This window comes from Ipomoea triloba, chromosome 4 (genome assembly GCF_003576645.1).
Source record: "Ipomoea triloba cultivar NCNSP0323 chromosome 4, ASM357664v1".
Classification (NCBI taxonomy): Eukaryota; Viridiplantae; Streptophyta; class Magnoliopsida; order Solanales; family Convolvulaceae; genus Ipomoea; species Ipomoea triloba.
In genome coordinates, this window is record NC_044919.1 from 26,297,851 (window position 1) to 26,322,733 (window position 24,883).

General features: G+C 32.6%; 3 protein-coding genes across 4 annotated transcripts; 2 read left to right on the forward strand and 1 right to left on the reverse strand.

The window, feature by feature from the left end:
• The first annotated feature begins 1,749 nt into the window (after positions 1-1,749).
• Positions 1,750-3,488, forward strand: LOC116015225 (berberine bridge enzyme-like 15). The gene has a single exon (XM_031255251.1). It carries the CDS (start codon positions 1,797-1,799, stop codon positions 3,417-3,419), a length of 1,623 nt encoding a protein of 540 aa, XP_031111111.1. The 5' UTR covers positions 1,750-1,796; the 3' UTR covers positions 3,420-3,488.
• Positions 3,489-8,855: 5,367 nt separating this feature from the next.
• LOC116017610 (berberine bridge enzyme-like 15) lies at positions 8,856-10,538 on the forward strand. The gene has a single exon (XM_031258222.1). It carries the CDS (start codon positions 8,879-8,881, stop codon positions 10,502-10,504), a length of 1,626 nt encoding a protein of 541 aa, XP_031114082.1. The 5' UTR covers positions 8,856-8,878; the 3' UTR covers positions 10,505-10,538.
• A 4,473-nt stretch (positions 10,539-15,011) lies between these two features.
• LOC116015247 (transcription factor bHLH81-like) lies at positions 15,012-19,112 on the reverse strand. 2 transcript variants are annotated; one of them, XM_031255277.1, is made up of 5 exons: positions 18,473-19,109; positions 17,185-17,325; positions 16,893-16,958; positions 15,964-16,032; positions 15,012-15,456 (listed from the first exon to the last, which is right to left on the reverse strand). In XM_031255277.1, the coding sequence occupies exons 1-5, from the start codon at positions 18,989-18,991 to the stop codon at positions 15,406-15,408; spliced, it is 846 nt and encodes a 281-aa protein (XP_031111137.1). In that variant the 5' UTR covers positions 18,992-19,109; the 3' UTR covers positions 15,012-15,405. The 2 variants fall into 2 exon arrangements, with proteins under 2 accessions (XP_031111137.1, XP_031111138.1); XM_031255278.1 differs by lacking the exons at positions 15,012-15,456; positions 15,964-16,032 and adding an exon at positions 16,110-16,209 and having other exon boundaries at positions 18,473-19,112.
• Between the last annotated feature and the right edge of the window lie 5,771 nt (positions 19,113-24,883).

Here is a 24,883-nt window from a genome sequence, read left to right on the forward strand (position 1 = left end):
AACAAGGCATATATTATTCAATTAATTATTTGCTCTAATTCAAGTAAGGAAAACATAAAAAACAACATAATCGACCAAACCAATTTCATCAATTGCGCTATATAATATTCGATGTTATAATTTATATAATTGTATATCGATCCAAATATTCTTAAAATATTATAACAAATCCAATCCGTGCAACGCACGGGCGAAAATACTAATTTAATGAAAAATATAATACTTTTATATCAAAATGTAAAAAGTATTACATTTTTCTTCAAAAGTATTATACTTTTCTTTATAAGAACCAAACACATTTTTATTTCTTATTAGTAATACATTTTTTAATATGAATATTACATTTTAATATCGACCCAACCGTCTCGTTTCACAAATCTCTCACAAGTTTGGCCCTACATGAATAAAAAGCATATTGTTCCAAGGTATTGACCACAAAATAATTCAATGAAAAGATAATATCATGTACGCATGCACATAAATGAAAGTTCGTATTCAAAGGTATTGACCACAAAATAATTCAATGAGATTACGTTTAATTTTCTACAAAATACATCAAAATAGGAAAATAATTATAATAAAAATAACTATTAAAAAAAAAAAAAAAACAATGCCATGATAATACTGTAACCTAGCATTTGCTTGACAAAATAAAATTCAGAAAGAATGGAATAAAGAAGGAAGTTACTTTTTTTTTTTTATTACCATTGACTCTACTATATTGTAATATATGTTTATGTATACTTTCTTGATCTCATAACCTCTCATTGAAAAAGTCATTACATGTTATTTGAGCACAAGATGCTTTGGCAGAAGGAAGTTATTAATATTTCAATACTTTGACTTAAAAAGAAAGTTTGTGTCAATTAAGAGTGATTTGTTGAAAGGGGTAAAGTTATTCCAGCTAAGGGTGGTCGAATTCTTATACCGGGAATAACCAAGGATGTATGCAATTTATTCAATGACTACTTTTGTAGCCCTTTGTTGTTTGCATGGAATAGGTGCATATTTGAGATTAAAACTTTTCCCTTAAAAATTTATACAAATTTATTAAGTTGTTTAGTGTGCTAACCGTTGGGACGGAAAATTAGTCTTCTGGTTATCGGCTGGAGAGACACCTTGAAAAGAACCTAAAAAAAGAATAACTTTTCAAAAAAATTAATCGTTGTGTTTAATATACCATCAAACATGTCAATTAATTTAATTTTCTCAACAAATTAAGCACATCCCTAGAATTATGTTTTCACTAATTTAATTAATTGGTGATAGAGTAAACCACTACCAAACCACCTCTATGTTGAATATAATAACATAAATACAAAATAAATACCATTGATACTTGCCCAAAATAGACACTTTAATAAGTTAAGCAAACAAAAAAAATTTATAGTCATAAATTGTATTATCATGCTATAAGGTTGTGTTAAGATTAAACGTTTATCACTAAGTCAAGTTATAACTCATAACAAAGAAGCAAATTTAATTTATTTTCTTATAGACGGCCATAACATTTTCGAGAAACAATGCACTGGACTTGACCCTTTACGAATCTCAACTCAACAACTTTCTAATCACTAATTGATGGACTTTCCTTTACTGACTTCCGCCCAAAAGAGTAACAAACAGATTGCATTCACAGAATATTCAAATCCCATTAATGATTCAAATTTCATTCGAAACCGTAATCATAAACGTGACAACATTGACTTAATTTGGTGCAAGAGGTACTATAAAACCATGCACAATATCCATACAATTCCTCCGCCTTATCTCTTCAATAATCAAAGAAAAAAAAAATGAAGAAACCAAATACGCTTTGTTTTCTCTTTGTCTCTTTCGTTTGTCTATCCTCGTACTCGAACCATCAAGCTTTAGCGTATATCGATGAAGGCCTGAAACAATGCCTGATTCGCAACTCCCAAAACCAAACCGCCAGCATTTTCAACGACATATACACCCCCGACAACTCCTCCTTCGTGTCCGTTCTCCAGTACCCGATCAAGAACACCCGCTTCAATTCCTCGGACACTCCGAAGCCCTTCTCCGTAATAACACCCAAGGAAGAAGCCGAGGTGCAAGCGGTGATCCTTTGCGCCGCGGAGTTAAACCTGCGAGTCCGAATTCGCAGCGGCGGCCATGACTACGAAGGACTCTCGTACACTAATCCCAAGAAAGGTGATCATAGCCCGTTCTTGGTTCTTGATCTGATCAATTTCAACAACGTGGCCGTGGATTCCGTGGAAAAGACGGCGTGGGTCGGATCCGGGGCCACGGTTGGGGAGCTGTACTATAGGATATCGGAGAAGAGTAAAAGTCTTGGGTTTCCGGCGGGGGTGTGCCATTCCATTGGGGTCGGAGGGCACTTTAGCGGCGGCGGTTACGGGATGATGCTCAGAAAACACGGCCTCTCGGCGGATCACGTGGTGGACGCGCGTTTGGTTGATGCGAAGGGGAATATTTTGGACCGGAAATCTATGGGGGAGGATTTGTTTTGGGCGATCCGAGGAGGGGGAGGGAATACATTCGGGGTGGTTCTTTCATGGAAAGTACAATTAATTGATGTTCCCGAAACCGTAACGACTTTCAACATCGTCAGAACTCTGGAACAAAACGCCACCAACATCGTACACAAATGGCAGTCCATCGCCCCAAACCTCCCCCAAGAACTCTTCATCCGAATAATCGCAATCGGTCAAAAACCCCAAAACACCGTACAAGCCATATTCAACTCCCTGTACCTCGGACCCGCCGATACCCTTCTTAAAATTCTGCAACAAAGTTTCCCAGAATTAGGAGCCACAAGACAAGACCTGAGAGAGATGAGTTGGATAGAATCCGTCCTTAACATCGACGGCTTCCCCAACGGCACACACCCTAAAGCTCTCTTGGGCACTATCGTCAACAACGGGAAACCATATTACTTCAAAGGAAAATCCGACTACGTAAAAACCCCAATCCCCGTGGAAGGCCTGGAAGGGGTTTGGGACTTTCTGAAAGAGAACAACTCGGGCTTGATCATCATGAGCCCCTACGGTGGAATAATGGAGGAGATATCAGAATCGGCGATTCCATTCCCGCACAGGGCTGGGAATCTGTACAAAATCCAGTACGTTATGAGTTGGAGCGAAGCAGGGAAAAAGGCCTATGAAAGCCACATGAGCTGGATAAGAAGGCTGTTTCATTACTACACTCCCTTCGTCTCCAAGTCTCCAAGAGAAGCGTATGTGAATTACAGGGATCTTGATATTGGGAGAAATAGTATGGGTAATTTAACCTACGGTGCTCAGTCTAAGAATTGGGGGGTCAAGTATTTCAAGAGCAATTTTGAAAGGCTTGTTAGAGTTAAGACACAAGTTGACCCTCAAAACTTCTTTAGGAATGAGCAAAGCATTCCACCCCGTTCACATATAGTGAACTAGTATGATACCCGTACGCACTAAATATTAATCAGATTATTGTTATTTTAGTGTCTGCATTACTTCTACAAATTATCTTGCCTTCAATGATGTGTTGTGATAACCAATCTTGTACCGTTGCATAAACCAAGAGAATAGTCTACGGTCCTCAATAACATTACTGGTGAACCAACCTTTAACATCAATGAATGACTACAACACCTCTCAGCCATCTTCCATATCCGGCTCATACCAGGTTCACATCCCCTCCTCATATCCACATTACCCAACACTACAACGCCTCTCCCCACCTTTTCATCTAGCATCTAGAAACATCCAACAAGTCCAAAAATATTCTATCCTTAATAAAATTGTGTCGACACCATCAAAGTTTGATATGCGAATTTTGTACTTGAACTGGTCATCTCAATAACCAGAACAAGCGAAAATAATAATGGTTTTAAAGTAAAGAAGACATGATTTACGTGGTTCGGCAATGTGCTTACATTCACTAGAATGAAACTATTCTTTTGTTATTACTGATGGTGATTGTGGTGATGCTATAGTAGGAATACAACCAATGTATTTATAGACATCTATCACAGTACCATGAGCCCTACCTAGTTTGCTCCACCCATATTAGTATTACATTTTTTAATATAAATTTTACATTTCAATATTAACCGACCTAGACACGACCCGCATCATAAATCTCTCACAAGTATGCCCCTAGATGAATAAAAAGCATATTAGTCAAAAGATAATATCACGCATGCACATAAATGAAAGTTCGTATTCAAAGGCATTGACCACAAAATAATTCAATGAGATTACGTTTTCCACAAAATACTTCAAAATAGGAAAATAATTGTACTAATAAAAATAAAACTAACTATTAAAAAAAAACACTGCCATGATAATACTGTAACCTAGCATTTGCTTCACAAAATAAAAATAAAAATTCAGAAAGAACGGAATAAAGAAGGAAGTTATGAATATTGTAATATAATACTTTAACTTAACAATGTTTGTGTCAATTAAGAGTGATTTGTTGAAAGGGGAAAAGTTATTGAATTAATATTTGATGCGATGTATAGATGCTATATACCAGCAGCAAATGAGAAGGTGTTACATCATTAAAAAATAAAACAATATTAATTGGTACAAAATATTTAATACTTGTATTTTATTTTTTTAATTAACAAAATTATACCAACTTTGTTTTCAAAAAAAAATATATCAACTTTCCTAAACATATTAATTACTTAATTAGTATATATCTAATTTCCTACATATTTTTAATTATTAGATACATTATTAATTGTTCCACATTAGATACAATAATATTATTATTTATCTATTAATAATATAATTAAGTATTTTACTAAATATAAATTGGATTATATATAGTTATATTATAATCAACTATGTTTAGTAAAATATTTAATTAAAATATTAATAAATATATAATCATAATTAAAATCAACTGATAATTATTCTCAAAAAAAAAATCAACTGATAATTAATAAATGACGACTCTGTTTAGCAAAATTCTTAATTATATTATTAGTAAATCAACAATCATAATTAAAATTAATTGATAAATGTTAGGTGACAACTATGTTTAGTAAAATATTTAATTATATTAGGAATAAATCAGTGATCATTATTAAAATTGATTGGTAATTCTATTTAGTAAAATATTTAATTATATTATTAATAAATACATAATCACAATTAAAATCAACTGATAATTAATAAACGACGACTCTATTTAGTAAAATTTTTAATTATATTATCAATAAATAATTAAAATTAATTGATAAATGTTACGTGAGAGTTTAGTAAAATATTTAATTGTATTATGAATAAATCAATGATCATTATTATATTATTAATAAATCCACAATTAAAGATAATAATGGCTTCATGTGTGATTAATATATACTTTTTTGAGTAATATTGACTCTATTATAATGTTTTGAGTAATATTGACCCTATTATAATGTAGTATCTGACTATCTGTTCATAAATACTTTCTCAACCAAGCCACAGCTATGCCCCTCGACCACAATGCATTTGGTCAATATAATGTTTTGAGTAATATTGACCCTATTATAATGTAGTATCTGACTATCTGTTCATAAATACTTTCTCAACCAAGCCACAGCTATGCCCCTCGACCACAATGCATTTGGTCAATATAATGTTTTGAGTAATATTGACCCTATTATAATGTAGTATCTGACTATCTGTTCATAAATACTTTCTCAACCAAGCCACAGCTATGCCCCTCGACTACAATGCCTTTGGTCAATATATATTTATTGTTTGGTAACAAATAATAATATAATGTATCTAATTGGCAACAATTAATAATCTATCTAATAATTAAAAATGTGTAGAAAATTTTATATATATATATATAATAATTAAGTAATAAATATGTTTAGGAAAGTAGATATATTTCGTTAATTAGAAATAAAAGAGTTTTCTAATAAAATACAAGTCTTATATATTTTGCAAAAAAAAAAAAAAAAAAAAAAAAAACAAATGCATTGTGGTCGAGGGGCATAGCTGTGGCTTGGTTGAGAAAGTATTTATGAACAGATAGTCAGATACTACATTATAATAGGGTCAATATTACTCAAACATTATAATAGAGTCAATATTACTCAAAAAAGTATATATTAATCACACATGAAGCCATTATTATCTTTAATTGTGGATTTATTAATAATATAATAATGATCATTGATTTATTCATAATACAATTAAATATTTTACTAAACTCTCACGTAACATTTATCAATTAATTTAATTATTTATTGATAATATAATTAAAAATTTTACTAAATAGAGTCGTCGTTTATTAATTATCAGTTGATTTTAATTGTGATTATGTATTTATTAATAATATAATTAAATATTTTACTAAATAGAATTACCAATCAATTTTAATAATGATCACTGATTTATTCCTAATATAATTAAATATTTTACTAAACATAGTTGTCACTAACATTTATCAATTAATTTTAATTATGATTGTTGATTTACTAATAATATAATTAAGAATTTTGCTAAACAGAGTCGTCATTTATTAATTATCAGTTGATTTTTTTTTTGAGAATAATTATCAGTTGATTTTAATTATGATTATATATTTATTAATATTTTAATTAAATATTTTACTAAACATAGTTGATTATAATATAACTATATATATCCAATTTATATTTAGTAAAATACTTAATTATATTATTAATAGATAAATAATAATATTATTGTATCTAATGTGGAACAATTAATAATGTATCTAATAATTAAAAATATGTAGGAAATTAGATATATACTAATTAAGTAATTAATATGTTTAGGAAAGTTGATATATTTTTTTTTGAAAACAAAGTTGGTATAATTTGTTAATTAAAAAATAAAATACAAGTATTAATATTTTGTACAATTAATATTGTTTTATTTTTAATGATGTAACACCTTCTCTTCAGCGCTGGTTATAGAATGACGATGCATCAAATATTAATNTGTTGAGTTGAGATCAGTAAAGGATCAAATCAAGTACATTGTTTCTCAAAAATGTGATGACAGTTTATAAGAAAATAAATTAAATTAAGTTGCTTCTTCACTATCAACTATAAGTTGGAGTAGTGATAAGCGTTTGATTCTAACACAATCTTATATCGTGATAATACAATTCATGACTAGAATTTTATTTTCTTTTAGTTTTTATAACTTATTAAAGTGTCTATTTTGGGAAAAGTACCAATGGTATTTATTTTGTATTTATGTTATTATTCAACATAGAGGTGGCTGGTTTGGTTAGTGGTTTACTCTCTCACCAATTAATTAAATTACTGAAAAAGTATTTTTAAGGGTCCGGATGTGCTTAATTTGTTGAGAAAATTAAATAAATTGACATGTTTGATGGTATCTTAAACATAACAATTAAAATTTTAAAAAAGTTATTTCAAACTTTTGATTTGTAGAATTTTTTTTAAGGAAAAATTTTAAAATATCAAATATGCACCTATTCCATGCAAACAACAAAAGGGCTATAACCGTTTGGGAAGAAACAAAGGGCTACAGAAGTAGTCCTTGAATAAAATATTTGATGCATCGTCATTCTATACACCGGCGCTGAAGGAGAAGATGTCACATCATTAAAAATAATAACAATGGGTCGTCAATATAATGTTTTGAGTAATATTGACCCTATTATAATGTAGTATCTGACTATCTGTTCATAAATACTTTCTCAACCAAGCCACAGCTATGCCCCTCGACTACAATGCCTTTGGTCAATATATATTTATTGTTTGGTAACAAATAATAATATAATGTATCTAATTGGCAACAATTAATAATCTATCTAATAATTAAAAATGTGTAGAAAATTTTATATATATATATATAATAATTAAGTAATAAATATGTTTAGGAAAGTAGATATATTTCGTTAATTAGAAATAAAAGAGTTTTCTAATAAAATACAAGTCTTATATATTTTGCAAAAAAAAAAAAAAAAAAAAAAAAAAACCCCATTGTTATTATTTTTTAATGATGTGACATCTTCTCCTTCAGCGCCGGTGTATAGAATGACGATGCATCAAATATTTTATTCAAGGACTACTTCTGTAGCCCTTTGTTTCTTCCCAAACGGTTATAGCCCTTTTGTTGTTTGCATGGAATAGGTGCATATTTGATATTTTAAAATTTTTCCTTAAAAAAAATTCTACAAATCAAAAGTTTGAAATAACTTTTTTAAAATTTTAATTGTTATGTTTAAGATACCATCAAACATGTCAATTTATTTAATTTTCTCAACAAATTAAGCACATCCGGACCCTTAAAAATACTTTTTCAGTAATTTAATTAATTGGTGAGAGAGTAAACCACTAACCAAACCAGCCACCTCTATGTTGAATAATAACATAAATACAAAATAAATACCATTGGTACTTTTCCCAAAATAGACACTTTAATAAGTTATAAAAACTAAAAGAAAATAAAATTCTAGTCATGAATTGTATTATCACGATATAAGATTGTGTTAGAATCAAACGCTTATCACTACTCCAACTTATAGTTGATAGTGAAGAAGCAACTTAATTTAATTTATTTTCTTATAAACTGTCATCACATTTTTGAGAAACAATGTACTTGATTTGATCCTTTACTGATCTCAACTCAACAATTCTCTAGTTACTAATTGATGAACTTGATTTTCTGGTCTAGTAATACTCGGTTGCACCCTCACATAAAAAGAGTGGGTTCCAGCCTCCAACATATTGCGTTCACATAATATTCAAATCCCATTAATGGCTCAAATTTCATTCGAAACCATAATCATAAACGTGACAACATTGACTTAATTTGGTGCAAGAGGTACTATAAAACCATGCACGATATTCATACAATTCCTTCGTCTTATCTCTTCTCTTCAATCAAAGAAACAAAAAGAAATGAAGAATCAAAATACGCTCTATTTTCTCTTTGTCTCTTTGATTTGTCTATCCTCCTACTCCTCGAACCATCAAGCTTTAGCGTATATCGATGAAGGCCTGAAACAATGCCTGATTCGCAACTCCCAAAACCAAACCGCCAGCATTTTCAACGACATATACACCCCCGACAACTCCTCCTTCGTGTCCGTCCTACAGTACCCGATCAAGAACACCCGCTTCAATTCCTCGGACAATCCGAAGCCCTTCTCCGTAATAACACCCAAGGAAGAAGCCGAGGTGCAATCGGTGATCCTTTGCGCTGTGGAGCTAAACCTGCGGCTCCGAATTCGCAGCGGCGGCCATGACTACGAAGGGCTGTCGTACACGACGCCCGAGAAAGGTGATCAGACCCCGTTCTTGGTTCTTGATCTCACAAATTTCAATAACGTCTCCGTGGATTCTGCGGAAAAGACGGCGTGGGTCGGATCCGGGGCCACGGTTGGGGACCTGTACTATAGGATATCGGAGAAGAGCAAAACTCTTGGGTTTCCGGCGGGCGTGTGCCATTCCATTGGGATCGGAGGGCACTTTAGCGGCGGAGGTTACGGGATGATGCTCAGAAAACACGGCCTGGCAGCGGATCACGTGGTGGACGCGCGTTTGGTTGATGCGAAGGGGAAGATTTTGGACAGGACATCTATGGGGGAGGATTTGTTTTGGGCGATCCGAGGAGGAGGAGGGAATACTTTCGGGGTGGTTCTTTCATGGAAAGTAGAATTAATTGATGTTCCCGAAACCGTAACGACTTTCCACATCGTCAAAACTCCGGAACAAAACGCCACCAACATCGTACACAAATGGCAATCCATCGCCCCAAAGCTCCCCCAAGAACTCTTCATCCGAATCATCGCAATCGCACAAAAACCCGAAAACACCGTACAAGCCATGTTCAACTCCCTGTACCTCGGACCAGCCGATACCCTTCTCCCAATTCTGCAACAAAGTTTCCCAGAATTAGGCGCCACAAGACAAGACCTGGGAGAGATGAGTTGGATAGAAGCCCTCACAACCATCGACGGCTTCCCCAAAGGCACAGACCCTAAAGCTCTCACGGGCACTATCGTCAACGAGGGGAAACCATTTTACTTCAAAGGAAAATCCGACTACGTAAAAAACCCAATCCCCGTGGAAGGCCTGGAAGGGGTTTGGGACTTTCTGCGAGAGAGTAACTCAGGCTTGATCATCATGAGCCCCTACGGTGGAAGAATGGAGGAGATTTCAGAATCGGCGATTCCATTCCCGCACAGGGCTGGGAATCTGTACAAAATCCAGTACATTATGGATTGGAGCGAAGCAGGGAGGGAGGCCTATGAAAGCCACATGGGCTGGATAAGAAGGCTGTTTCATTACTGCACTCCTTTCGTCTCCAAGTCTCCAAGAGAAGCGTATGTGAATTACAGGGATCTTGATATTGGGAGAAATAGTATGGGTAATTCAACCTATGGTGCAGAGTCTAAGAATTGGGGGATCAAGTATTTCAAGAACAATTTTGAAAGGCTTGTTACAGTGAAGACACAAGTTGACCCTCAAAACTTCTTTAGGAATGAGCAAAGCATTCCACCCCGTTCACATATACTGAATTAGTAAATCCACTCTTTTTTTTTTTTGGTGATGATTAGTAAATCTACTCAGGCTCTATGGCAGAGCTTATTTAGGAGCTTATAGCTTATTTTAAGCTACTAATAAGGTATAAGCTCTGTTTGGTAATGTTTTTAAAATAAGCTAGTAGCTTGAAATAAGAGCTTATTTTTGAACGGTAGCGTTTCAAAATAAGCTAGTAGATTCCTAACTTTTTTTTCCATCTTTTAACCTTATTATTTAAAAAAAAAATGACATCATTTGTCCTTCACAATTAAAACCGTTTTGACTTTTTCTTTTCAATATGTTTGGTTGTAATTTCAATTTGACATGTGTTTGAACATTGATTTTTTGTATGAACTAATATTATGAAGTATAAACATTTTGTTTTACTTTATATGTTTTCAAATATATACTCTTACTTTATATTTTATTAATATATATTGATTTCACTATTATATATTAATATATAAAAAAACCTATTTAAATTTAAAACTATTTAAATTGTATGAAAATGCCATTTTTAGTCTTTTTACATTTATCAGCTAATCAAAAAGCTAACTTTATCAAATAAACACTTTTAAGCATAACAGCTAGCTTAACATCTCTTCAGATTTCAGCTTCGAGCTTATAACTTTTCAGTTTTCAGCTACTTTTTAGCTTTCACCTATCTTTTCAGCTAGATTTGCCAAACATTGCCTCTATCTAAGCATTTCACTGTATCTGATCGATTTAGTAATAAATAAAGTGTAATAAATTGATGATGATTTAGTAATAAATTGTTATTATTAAATTATTAAAATGATTCCTTAATATCCAAGGTTGCAAAATACGCTAGGTGCAAGTTGGCGCCAGAGGCCCGCCTAGCGCCTATGCCTCCTAGGCGGAATACAAAAAAATAATAATAATAATAAATAAAAGAGGTAAATATTTTGCGTGTGTGAATCGTATTCTATTAGCATACAATACAAATGGTGAAACACAGGAAGTGTTTGATTCATGGGTTTAGCTATCAGGAATGAGAATCAAAGTCATTTATTGTTTGATTGACAGGTTTCTAGAACACTATGGAATTTGATTACTCCTTTAATTAGAAAACTAATTCCCTAATAAAATAAGGGTTTCATTCCATCAGGGCTTTTAGATTTTTGTTTTTATTTTTCTTCATATTGGTGTTTTGGATGTCTTTATATTAGAATAAATTGTCTTGATTTTTTGTTTTTATATTTTAAAACCTTTATTCCCATTATAGGATCATACATAACTAAAAAATAATATTGGTAATCATTCGCCAAAGACCTTGTGGTGTAGTAGCACTCGATTTACATTCCCACATGGATGGGAGTCTGTTGACTCTTCGTGCTTCAGTAGGCAAAAATTTCAATTCCATTTATTCCTTCATACGTGTTCCTCCTTGTATATCATGGCCCATAGACTCCTCAAGCCGAACGGTCACTACTACCCCGATCCCTGACCTGCGTACCCTAACGTCTGAGTTTGGAGGCTGTGGAACCTCGCTCCCCGCCGCAACGGGCATATTGCTTACACCGTTAGTTGGGCAACCGTCTAACCTGTGACCATACATTCCATACGCAAAACAGACCAAATGAATTCCTTCGTAGGCCACTTTCTAGACTTTTCCTTCCAAGGTGAACGTGGGGATTAGAGGCTTTGTAATGTCAATTTCAACACAAACCCGTGCAAACTTTCCCCTTGAAACGAGACTAGTCGTATGGTCCACTCTCACCGTTCGCCCAAGTTTGTTTCCAATTCGCCTAAGGCACATGAGATTATAAAACTCCACGGGGAGATTGGGAAAACGGACCCAAACGAGAACCTTCTCTGTAGTATCGGCAGTCGGATCAAAATTCGGCACCCAATTTTTGCTACATATTGAAGATGAAAATAGTTTTGTGAGGATTTCATTTGTTGTTTTTTTTTCTTTTTATTTTTTTTCGTTCAAGTCTGTGAATCGGCCAACCTTTTACTTCCGTTGTTATACCATATACCAGGGTCCATCTTAAAAAATAGACCCTCATCCTAAACGATATTAAATTATGTATTTTTAGTATTGGAATTGTGAACTACTAGAATGTAAATTGTGTTTCTAAGTCAAAATACATAACAGTTGTACTAAATTTTAAAAAGATTAAATTGTATATTTTTAGTATTGGAATTTACTGCATATTTGAAAAGAACTTGTGAATGCAAAATAAGCTAATCAATTATATATATGTTAAAATTGTGTGTTCGTAGTATACAAATTGTGAATTTATAAAAGGTAGATTGTGTATGGGTCCGCAGAATAATTTGCGCTCTTACTTGGGAGAGGACTTGAACCCTCCTTTCATACGGAAAGCAACAGTGATACCAAACGTCTTTCTCTGCTGCTCAACTTCGGCTTCCACCGCCGGCCTACGGCCGGAGCTCTAATGGAACTTTGAGCCAACGGTTTTGGTCACCTTCTACTTTGCTCTCGCTCTTCTTCCGCCCCGACTACCGTCGTACTATATAGGTTATTTGCACCTCTTGCACACCCATTATATATATCAACATGGTATTAATTGAGATCTTCAAAATTTTTATATTAGTTAAAAGTGACCAAACTTTTCTCAGTCGTTTTCATTTGAGTACACTAAGAATATTCTAAATGGTCATGCCAAAAATGCGTCGCCGTCTGTGTTGCAGTCCAGCCCTGTAGGCTGGTATCACTTTTTTCTTTTATTTGTTACTTTTTGGTGGTATTAGAACAATCATTATTGTGTTAACCGGGATCTACACAGCTATATAAACCATACTATCAAATAATGTATATTAAGTACACAAATAATGTACTTTTAGTATATTCGGGTCGAATTAATATACAATGTAATACTTATATTAAAAAATGTAATACTAATTGAAAATATAATATTTGTTATTTATAAGAGAAAATGCACTACTTTTAAGAACGAATATAATACTTTTATATTTTAATATAAAATTATCACTTATTTCATCAAAAGTATTATATTCTCATTTAAAGTATGGATGGAAATAGGTCAAACCGAGTCAAGCTTTAAAAAATTAAAAGTAATGTTGGAATGTGTGTGTTACTACAAAATTATTACATTTTTCCATATAAATAAATAAACATTTTATTCATAAGTTAATATTACATTTACTAGTATAAATATTACTCCATCTGTCCCATTTTACTTGTCTTACTTTTCTTTTTAGTCTGTCTCAAAATGTTGTCATCTTTTCAAAATTGAACATCACCATCATTCTACTTTTCCAAATTTATCCTTATGACTTTTGCATTCTTTATTGCTTTTATTTTTAAAAGTGAAAAATTGAAGGGCATAATTGAAAAGCACATTACCTTTACTTTAATTTTTTAAAAAGCGTGCAAAAAGCAAATGAGACATCCATTTAGGGACGGAGGGAGTATATTTCAACTTGATCCGATCCGTTTCACATACAAGAATCCGTGAGACAGTCCTACACAAATTTTTACCAAAAAAGTTTTATCCGTTTAACATACAAGAATCCGTGAGACAGTCCTACACAAATTTTTACCAAAAAAGTTTTATGGGCTCACTTTTCAAACTTGTAAACTTAAATTACCAAACCCAATACCCAACAATCCAACCTAGTTGCGTCAATTCAATGGCTACTGTTGTCTAGTCCTGCCTTTATTGATATTAGTGGGAAGAATGAGATATCTACTGAGCATAAGGTACTTGACAAAAAAAAATTAGTTGTTTAACTTGGTTAAACAATCAAAGAGTGTTTGATTAATTAACGTTTTGTAACAGTTTATTTCTCCAAAATGTTAAAATTTAAAAAGCTTATCAAAACAACTTTTTCGATTAACTTTTTGAGAAAGTCATTTTGCATGTAATCAGATATCAGCTAACAACTAATTTACCAAACACTTTTCTACAATCAGTTAATAATATCAACTAGTCAAACCCATTAACTCAATAAACTAACAACTATTTACCAAACACCCCATGTGTCAAGTAACTCAGTAATACTATGATTATTATTATTTTTTTTTTTTGAAAAGAATACTATGATTATTAATTCAGCCATAATAAGCATTATCAATGTTGATTATTTGGTTCAAACCTAAAAACAAAATTCATAACAGCATACACTTCAACCTTAATAAACATTTAATTCAAAGGCAATGAACATTTTACCCAGAACTCATTACTCACCTTGTTAGTGGGATGTGTCAAAAACACAAGAGCTGATGCACTCAAGCTCTCCCTGTGGTTGGTTCCAAATGCATTTGAGCTCCTCATCTTCTTCTTCTTCTTCTTCACACCATAAGTCATTTGCAGATGCACACTACACACTATAAAACTCCATTCCATTTTATATATGTAAATTATATTCATCTCAAGCTCTCATGTTCTCTTCCTAGAATGGCTTTTTTTTGGGCAAATATTCACTTATCTGTAACTTACAACACCTCAAGAAAAGTAAAAACAAGAAACGGGAACATAACAAAGAAGAGAAATTCATAGTAAAAAAACATACTTGTTGATCTGATATTGACCCACTATGCTGCAGGAGTAATGAGCACGCAAATTTTTTTAAGTACATCGTCATGAACAGAGAGATTTTCAGGTGAAGATTTGTGACTATCTTATTGAACGATACTACTTTATACAGCATTTTACAAGTAGGAATACAATAATCTAGGTTATTATGCAGGGAGTAGCTAGAGCTGATTGAGCATGAATTCTACTGTAAAAATTATCGGTTCTACTTGCCAACGTCTAGACATGCAGAATAGTATGACATAAAAGAGAAAATACCATATCTCGGATGATTGTATCTGAGATACCAAAACCCCATATTATTGCCTATTTACTGCAGGAAACCCTCAGCAATCTCTCTCTTTCTCTCTCTCATTGCTCGTTCGTGGAGCAAGTGCATTTCTTCTGATGCTCGGTGAGTTCCTGTAACACATTAGGTTTCATTCAGGAAACTCTAACTAGGCTTCAAAGCATAAAACAATTCCGATGCTTTCCCCAAAGAACTAAAACTACAAATTTATTTGTAACTAAAATTATTTGAAACAAGCAAGGCATAAGCATTACCCTTCCCAATACTAAACTTTTTGGCAGTCTGTTTTAGTAAACACTGAATCTGTTGGGGAGAGACCGGTAAAGGGTCAAGTCCAGCACCTTGCCTCTCGAGCTATAGCTTTTGGCGTAGTGACAAGTGGTATCAAGTCACAGGTTTGAGTCCCAACAACAACAGAGGCTGGTGCTGGGATGGGGGATTGTTGGGCGGAGGCTAGTAAAGGGCCATGTCCAGCACCCTGCCTCTCGAAAATGTGATGGCGGTAGAAGGAAATAAAGTTGCGCCTTCACTACAAGCTATAGCTTTGGGCGTAGTGGTAAGCGCTTGAACGTAACAGAATCAATAAATTTCAAATTGCTTTAAGCATATGCGTGAAGTACCTGAATCTGCTTCTGTAGAAACTTGACATATTCTACGGCTTCTTCCAACATGTCAGCCGTATTAGTTTGCTGCATTTGGTAGAAAGACCTCAAAGTCACAGAGAGTATGAAACTTAAGCCAGATATTAAAAAGAAAATATAATGAAAGCAGATAAAACTCAACCATTCTTCCTTCTAGCTTCTAGATTTAGCTAACACAGATGTATTATGCCCCACACAAAAGTAGGTTCAGGTCACAGTGTCACACTGCAAACAGTTGGGCAGGATGAAATCAAGCATAGCCAGAATATCCAACTCAACAGCGAACATAAAATAAGAAGAAAAACAAGAATATTTGATTGTGTGGACCAAACGAGGTCCCTAAGATTGGACCAAAGTCACTCTGATGCCATGTTGCTATAATGCACATGGGCCAAACCACACTAAAAGATTGAATCCAATCAATTAGCTAATCTAACCCATGACCTTATAAACCCATGTGTTCTCTCTTATATTTTCAATGTCGACTTCAACAGATTACTACAAAACTTTGGGGTGAAAAGGTGCAGTTTCTTAGCAAGGACTGGTTATATGGAAAATTTATAATGCAGCATTTTATGTGACAGTGCCTAAAATCACAGTCAACAAAGGAAAGGTAACAGTTGAGCTACAATTTAAGCGTAGCACAGCCTCCTTGGGTCTGTGCATGAATACTTCAATTAACTTGTCAAAAGTACAAATTGAACCAATGAAGTGAAAAGTACTGTACAGCTCACAGTTGTGTAATGATACAACCAACTTCAATATTAATAATGAAGAGAAATTTATAGTTGAAGATCTGCATTTTTGTGATAAACGTTAAATTTGCTCATACTATATGCATGCGGGCAGCATGAATGGTTTTGATCATCTTGAGTCAAATACCGTACAAAGTAGCATAGTTTAATTACCTTATCCATATTAGGCACAAGCTCCTGAAGCTTCCTTATCCTGTCACTAATTCGCGTTCTTCTAACCTGTTCCCAAATTAAATGAAAGAAAATAACCTTAAGTAAATTGATTGTGAGCATATAACTACTAACTACAGATATAAATATTCATTGAAGACCAACATTCATGGAAACTATCTTCCTCTTATATACAGTACTAATATTAAGTACAGCAGTTGAAATCCCCTCATCCGCTTCTTCAAGAAGTGTGTGTGTATGTGAAGGGAGAGAGATAGAGGGAAGAAAGTAATACCCTCTCTGCAATACTTCGGGGATGGGTAGCACAACCACGCTTTGCTCTAACCCTGCATGGGACTAAATCTTCCATCATCTTCTCCATTTCTGCATCCAATGACCCACCAGCACTGCGTAATCGCCCACTTTGTTCTCCTTTCTTAAAGACATAGAACAATGAATAAGTAAAAATATCATAAAGTAATTTCAGGAACTGTATGGATAAAACACTAACATGAATTTGCCAGTTATCATAATGACTGAAGATAAAGTGCATGGTAAAACTTAAGTCAGAAAACATTCTTTTTCCAGCACATCATGCTATAGCAATCCCACTCCTTCCCAACGGATGGAGAAAAAAAAGAAAACATGTAAAAATTTTACAGCAATGTTAAACACGGACAAAACCTCTACTTATTAGACTAGAAATTACCTATGTAAACGGCTTCAGTATTTGCCAACAAAAGCCTAGCAAACTTTTTGGGCTCACAAAAAGAAACAAAATTGCAATACAACAAAGCAACTACTACACTTGGTCTGATAAAGAAAAGAGAACCCAGATTTATATGCCTGTAGTTATGGAGTGTTAATCAATTATCAAAAGTAATTCCTATTTTCAAAAAAATATATAAGAGAATTACTAAAGGGCAAAGGGAAGTCTTCAAATTCTTCCATTAGAGGAAATTTTTATTCACAGTGAAAACCCAGATTAATGTTGCAACTTAAACAGAGCACTTGTGCACCACTAGAATTGAATCCTAACTCCAAAGATTGATCTTTTGAAATAATTTTGACTCAAAAAATCCCAAGACCTTAAGAAACTAGCATGGTGAATAAATCTCCTCTTGTGGGCATTAAGGCCTTTCTTCTCCCTTGAAAGGAAAGTTAGAAAAGACCCAAACAAATAAATTTCACATTGGAATCCTCCTAATTCCATTTTTAGCTCTAATTTAGTACGGAGTATTAGTTAGTTAATCCAGACAACCAATTACATACACAATTGAATCATTTTCTAAGTCAGAATTAAGTAAAGTGACCAACCAATCATTTCCTAATGACTAACAAATCTTCATAACCAACCACAAAGCTAGCCTGCCAAAGTCCAGCATAATTCGTTACCATTTTTTTCCGACAACAAAAAAATAAAAAATAAAAATAAAAATAAAAACTATAAATATAGCATTTAAAGCTAGCTGAAAAGTTCTGAGCAAAAATGAACTTAAAAAACTTTTTTTTTAAAGGGTCGATTTTTGGAAAGGGTGAGAAATTCAAATAGCATATATAAACTCGAGGGAAGTGTATCTTACCAAGGGAGACGATAATTTAGCCGAGGGGCTTTGGGAATCAGCCTCTCTGGGCCGCTTAGCTGACTGAGCCACATCGATAGGAGAAGAAAGGTAGTCGTAGCTGGGCGGAGCTCCGAAGCTGGGGAAGAAGATATCCGAGCTGATCTGAGAGAGAAACTCCGCCGGAGAGCTGTTCTGCCGGACGAAATTACTAAGTCCAGATGCTGCTTCCCCACCGCCGCCTCCGGACTCGAATAGCCCCAGATCGGCGGCGTATCGGGAGCCACTTCCGCCAACAGACGGCTGCTTGAGCTGAGCTGAAGGTGTAGGCAAGGGTTGAGAGTGCGGGTGCGGTGGAGGCTTGCTAGAAGAAGGAAGTATCGGAGGAGGGTCGAGAACGACGTCGTTTTCCGTGTCGGAATCCAGTAGCGCTTCCAACCACGTCGCCGGAGCTGAGCGGAAGCGTGTCAGCCCTGCTCCTCGGCTCGGCTCACTTCCGCCGCTTCCGCCGCCGCCGCCGCCGCCGCTCTCCGGCTGCATCGGTTATTTTCTCTATCCGAATACGTCGTTATCCCCGTTTTCAGGTGAATTTTGTGGTGTTACTGTGAGCAAGAGGCGAGAGCTCGAGAGAGAGTGTTTTTCTTTTTTGTTGCTTATACACTGTCGAATGGAAGAATATACGTATTTTTATCAGATTCCGTATACCAAATGTAGAATTTACTGTATTTGTACGTGTACGTATTGTCAGTGTACTGTCTATGTATGCTGGATTTTAGGCGGGTTTCTGGCCTATGTAATGAAGTATTCTAAGACCGCGTATGGCTACTCAAAATCCAAGTTGTAAGTATGTTTTCCTTGAAGTCTTCTATATGTAAATTTGGATCGCAGTGCAAAATACTGCATACTGTTTATGGTGAACGATGCTTTTGCCTACTCCTATAAACTTAATTGCACAATTTTAATTGCATAAACAATATTTGACTTTTTATGCAAAATAAAAGTTTACAAAGTCACAGTATAGATAAGTGATAAATTGGTAGTCATTGAGCAAGGATAAGAGAGGTGTAAGCAATAAGGATTCTCATTGTCATCTATCAGAGGCAATTGGAGAACTATGTCATTATGACTAGTAGTTTCTAAAGAAAAATTATACATGAACTCTCAAATCCTACTCCCTATGATATAGTATGTTTTGATTACTTAATTTAGTAAGGGTTATGATGTTTATCTATTCTTTTTTTTTCTTCCTCCAATTAATTTTGGACACAAGTGGACTAAAAGTTAAGAGTATGATTTTTGGAGTACATGAAGTATTTTTTTTATTTCTAAATGACATATTCACAAGGAGACCAATTTGAATGGAAATTCAATATGAGCGTTTACAGTTTGGGATTTGCTGTTTGAAAAATCATCTATTGAAATTTGAAAGCTACCAATATACCATTGGTGTGTTGAGTTATAGATTTATGTAATTTGTCTCTTTTTGTGTATGTGTGTACGAGAGAGTGGAATCATGTGCAGACAAGGTTTAAGTGTGAATGGGCGGATACACGATCAAACATTTTATCAATGCACTGTAAAACATTTTCAAATGCATTGTGCACTATCTAATTCGCATTGATTATCAACTCTGGTACATTTAAAAATATTTGATAGTGATTTTCAAAAAACAAAATATTTGATGGTGCATTTGTAAATGCTTGACAATGCATTTTAGAAATGTTTGGCCTAAGTCTCATTGATTGTTTAACTCTCCCTGAGTAAAAATCTGCTCGCTTACAATGGTTTAACACATAGCTCTATATTTAGCAATAGATAAGATTGTATGTCCTCAAGATGCCACGTCAATTGGTATTCTAATCAATCAAACTTTAGTATTTTATAAATTTTCAAGAAGAGAAAATAATAAATTAGTTAAATGAATATTACATTGTTTTCTTTATCTTCCATCAATATTAATTCCAGCAAATGAATTTTTTTTTCTCTACCTATCTCATTTAACAATAGGGTAGTTATTATTGGGGGGAAGAAGTATAGGGTAGTTATTGTTATTCTTTGAAGCCATATCTTCAAGTCTCAATGAAATAAACTCATATATAGAACAGGCAAACACGCCTTTATATGTTTACTGCTACGTATATCAAGGTCACGTGTGAGATGGTTGGCGGTTTGCGGCGGGAGACGTCATCCGTGAACTTCCACTGAGAAAAGGACAAAACCCAAGCCGCAAAGAAGCGCGTGAGATTCACTCCAATTAAACAACAGACACTTATCACGGTCAACTTCGAAAATGACTATCTTAATCATCCAGTTTAATATAGATCAACGGTGGAGACTGGTCTTATCTCCACACTAATTGGATTTGAACACCGCGCGTGGCGTAGCGTATGTGACTCTCCTAAAAAACATATTCTAGAAATCTCTCTTTTCTTTTGACGTTAAAAAATGGCAAATTTTAGGATAAGAGAATGAAAGAACGGAGTGGGTTACTTGAGTACAACTTTTGTTTTATTGATTTATTTATACATTTCTAAAAAATTTAAAAAGCATACCCTCAATTCACAAATCTATTTTTCATATTTTTTTAGAATGTACAACAATATTATTTACTTTCCCAAATATAAATGACTTTTTACATTCAACATCTAAGATTATGGTTTCAGTAAAAAGTGATGACTAATTTAATCTATCCATTTGGATAGACCAACAATTGAAGATTGTTTAAAAATGAAGAAAAAAAGTGCGAATCAATTTTATAAATATGACAAACTTAAAAGTTTGCAATAATTAAAATTTTAACTTTGTGTTTTTATTTTCTAAAATCATCAATAATTAATGAATCTCAGTTGATGACTGTGATCATGCATCACTCTTTAACCGTTGGTCCATCCAACCGTTAGTGGCAAATTATTGCATGGACCATGGTCCACACAACTATGTAGACCAAAAATAAAAAGTACATTTTTTTGTACTGTAGGTACATTATTTGACAGTATATATCAAATAATGTACCTTCAGTACAAAAATAATGTACCCTAAAATAATGTACCTACAATATAAAAATAATGTACCTTCAGTACAAAAATAATGTACTTTTTATTTTTGGTCCACACAGCTGTGTGGACCATGGTTCATGCAATAATGATTGACCGTTGGTCCACTACGTCAATTTTATAATTATAACAAACTTTCAAGTTTGTAATATTTATAAAATTAGTCCCGTTTATTTTTCTTTTTTTCAACAATCTTTAACCGTTGGTCCACCCAAATTCATGAATCACATCAATCTTCACATTTTTATATGAAAAAACTGGAATTAACTTTTTTTTTTTAATTATGTCAATTAGACTAATATTTGATTGCTTTCAAAAAAAGACTAATATTTGATTTGATTGGGATTTAATAACCAAACAAGATTGGTCTAAGTGCTTAATTAGATGTGGCTGTATTTGTAAATTGTAATTAGCTCAAACGTTGATTGACTTGGAATCATGCTCCAAATGAAAAGTGCAATGAGAAATCATTGGTTAATGCCCACTCTTGGGATAATTAAATAGCCTGGTCAACAAGATGGGTTGATAAATATTAGGGGAAATGACAACTTTAATAAATTAATCAGTTAATTCTATTTTTGGTCATACATTTATATATGACAATCCAATTTAAGTCTTTTTTTTATTAGAATATTCACTTTTAATTTTAATATTATTGTGACATGACCATTTTTTATCCTTTATCGACAAAAAAGTTTAAATATTGTTAAATACAATGACATTTCGATCTTCAATTATGAATGTTATTTAAAAAATAAACATAAAAAATATAGTGGTTCAACTTAATTAATTAAGCTCAAATTATAGGTGGCAATCCACTTAATTAATTTGTTAATTGGCCCACATTAGTTTAGCTCAAATTTAGTCTCTGATGAATATTGTAATAAATTTATCTTTCGCACAAGCAACACATGTATATTGATTTAGATAAAGTACATGCGAGCTTGAAAGGTTATGTCCAACAGAATTGGAAATGATTCGACTCGTCAATGGAGGTCTAGGATAACCCAATCGATCATGCTATAATTGAAAATAATGTGGATCTTTGAAATTTCATGGTTAGTGCAACACACGAATTACTAGGACATATATAGGTATAATATAGCCTAGAGGATAAAGATACAAGTTCCTCAACCTCTTGATTATGACCAGTAATCAGTTGAGTCATGAATAAGTACTCCCGATTATTCATAGTTTTGATTTCGATATGGAAACTATTTGATCTAATATCCTTAAAACTAAGCAAGGTACATTTAGAGACTAGAGTCAGAGCCCCATTTTCATTAATAATTGTTTTATATATATATATATATATATATATACACCCCCCGAGTTCAACCATACATGAACTTTAATATAGGAAGAGTGAGATAATGGTCATGAAATATTCATAACACTTTAGACTTAATGGTTAATTGAAATGTTTAATTTGTGGCGCTAGGAGGCTAAGTGCTTGCATTTGAATTTGAAGTATTACAATTAAATTCAAAATAGGATGGAATTATGAACTTTGACATGATGTCGATTCGATACATTTCGGATAAATTTTTATATTAGTTCCATTTTTACTAGCTTCAATATATTTTTAAACACAACTAGTGTTTTACCCGTGCGATGCACGAAAAAAAATTTGTTATTATGAATTTAATTAAAAATATTTAAAAATGAAAATATATTAAAATGTACAATATAATAATATAATTGAATTTTCATATATTTGGTCAAGTATCTAGCTATTATCATAGCATGCAAATTAAAATTTTGTATGATTAATATAATCTCTAATCATGTACATATTTAGATAAATTTATAGAGAAAAATTTACATAATTAAATTAAATTATTCCTAATCGTATTTCATATATATAATAATTCTAAACAATATGAATAATACCTAAGAAAATTATACTTAGAAATTAAAAAATGTAAATTTCAAATTTTGTATATGTTTTTTAAAACTCTGATCATACGCATTTTCTTATATGATTGTGTAATACAGTGTATATACAAATAATATTTATTAATATGTATGTATGCAAATTCTATAATCTAATTTCTGTAATTATAATTTATATTGATATATTACAATTAAATTTAGAAATTAAAAAATGGCATTTTAATTTTGTATGATTAATATATTGCATAGGTATATGTATTTATGCATTTTTAAAAGTATAAATATGTATGAACACATATTTTGTTAATTTTTAATTTTATTTTTAATTATATTTTATATTTTATAAATTATAATTAAGAAAATTACATTTACAAATTAAAAGAATTTAATTTTTAAATTTATATAGATTGGTGTAATCCCTACCTATATTATATACTAGTTTTATACGCGCATTGCGCGAATGGGTTAATGTTCAATGTTTATATTTAAATAAATATTTAAAAGTATATCAATGCAAGATTATATAGGAGAAGTTTATACATGGATAATTAAATGTCGAATTTTTTTATTTAAATATCTAACTCAAAGTATATGAATCCAATATAATATAAAAAAATTCATTATAATTATTACTAAAATAAATGTTTGCAACCTTGTAAAATAGATAGTCTAAATATTTGGTCTAAAAATGATAGTCTAAATAAATAATACTTTTAATTTGAATTTTTCTAAGTGTTCTTAATTTTCTTTTGAGTAACATTGTCATTGTCTTCATCTTTACTATTTGTTCTTTTCCTTTTTGTTGGTAGTGTGTTATTTGCAATTCGGTTATTGTTGGTAGCATAGATGATAACGCCATGCAATGAGATTATGATATAGGAGCTATGGACTTTCCTTTAGGTGTTCTGCTTGGGGTTCATTTGGTTCAACCATTATTGTTGAATGAGTTATTGTCGATGAAGAAATCCCTAGTTTAAGAAAAAAGATTAAATAAATTAATAAAATTTGAAAATTTAAAATATTAAGTATTCCAAAGATATTAAAAGGTAGTTTCTCGCTTCAATTTGCTGGGTAATGGGTTATTTGAGTACTTTCATTGTCAACAAATCTCCCAAGTAGTTAATATAATTGTTTTCAAACTATTCTTTTTTTATTTTTTTCATGGTATTAAAGAAATACATATGTATCATTTTTTGGTGTAACTACTAATTTATTTAATTCAATAAGAGTAAAATAAAGTGATTTCGCTTCAATTTGTTGGGTTATTATTTGAGTACTCTCTTTGTCAACCAATCCCCAAGTAGTTAATATAATTAGCTTCAAATTATTTTAATTTTTTTTTTCATGATATTAATAAAATACTTGGTAACTAAATATATAACATTATTTTGTACTATAACTTTGATATTTAATTACAAGATATTGTAAAAATAAGATAATGAACAATGTAATGAATATCAATTGATAAATTTGAATGTAAAGA

What these genes read in the sequence shown, in the direction of transcription:
- LOC116015225 (XM_031255251.1), top strand. Translation starts at nt 1,797, where the DNA reads ATGAAGAAACCAAATACGCTTTGTTTTCTCTTTGTCTCTTTCGTTTGT.
- LOC116017610 (XM_031258222.1), top strand. Translation starts at nt 8,879, where the DNA reads ATGAAGAATCAAAATACGCTCTATTTTCTCTTTGTCTCTTTGATTTGT.
- LOC116015247 (XM_031255277.1), bottom strand. Translation starts at nt 18,991, where the DNA reads ATGCAGCCGGAGAGCGGCGGCGGCGGCGGCGGCGGAAGCGGCGGAAGT. An exon ending in CCCGAAGTATTGCAGAGAGG is followed by an intron (nt 16,959 to 17,184) that starts GTATTACTTTCT and finishes ATTTGGGAACAG; the next exon opens with GTTAGAAGAACGCGAATTAG. An exon ending in TTCTACAGAAGCAGATTCAG is followed by an intron (nt 15,457 to 15,963) that starts GTACTTCACGCA and finishes AATGTGTTACAG; the next exon opens with GAACTCACCGAGCATCAGAA.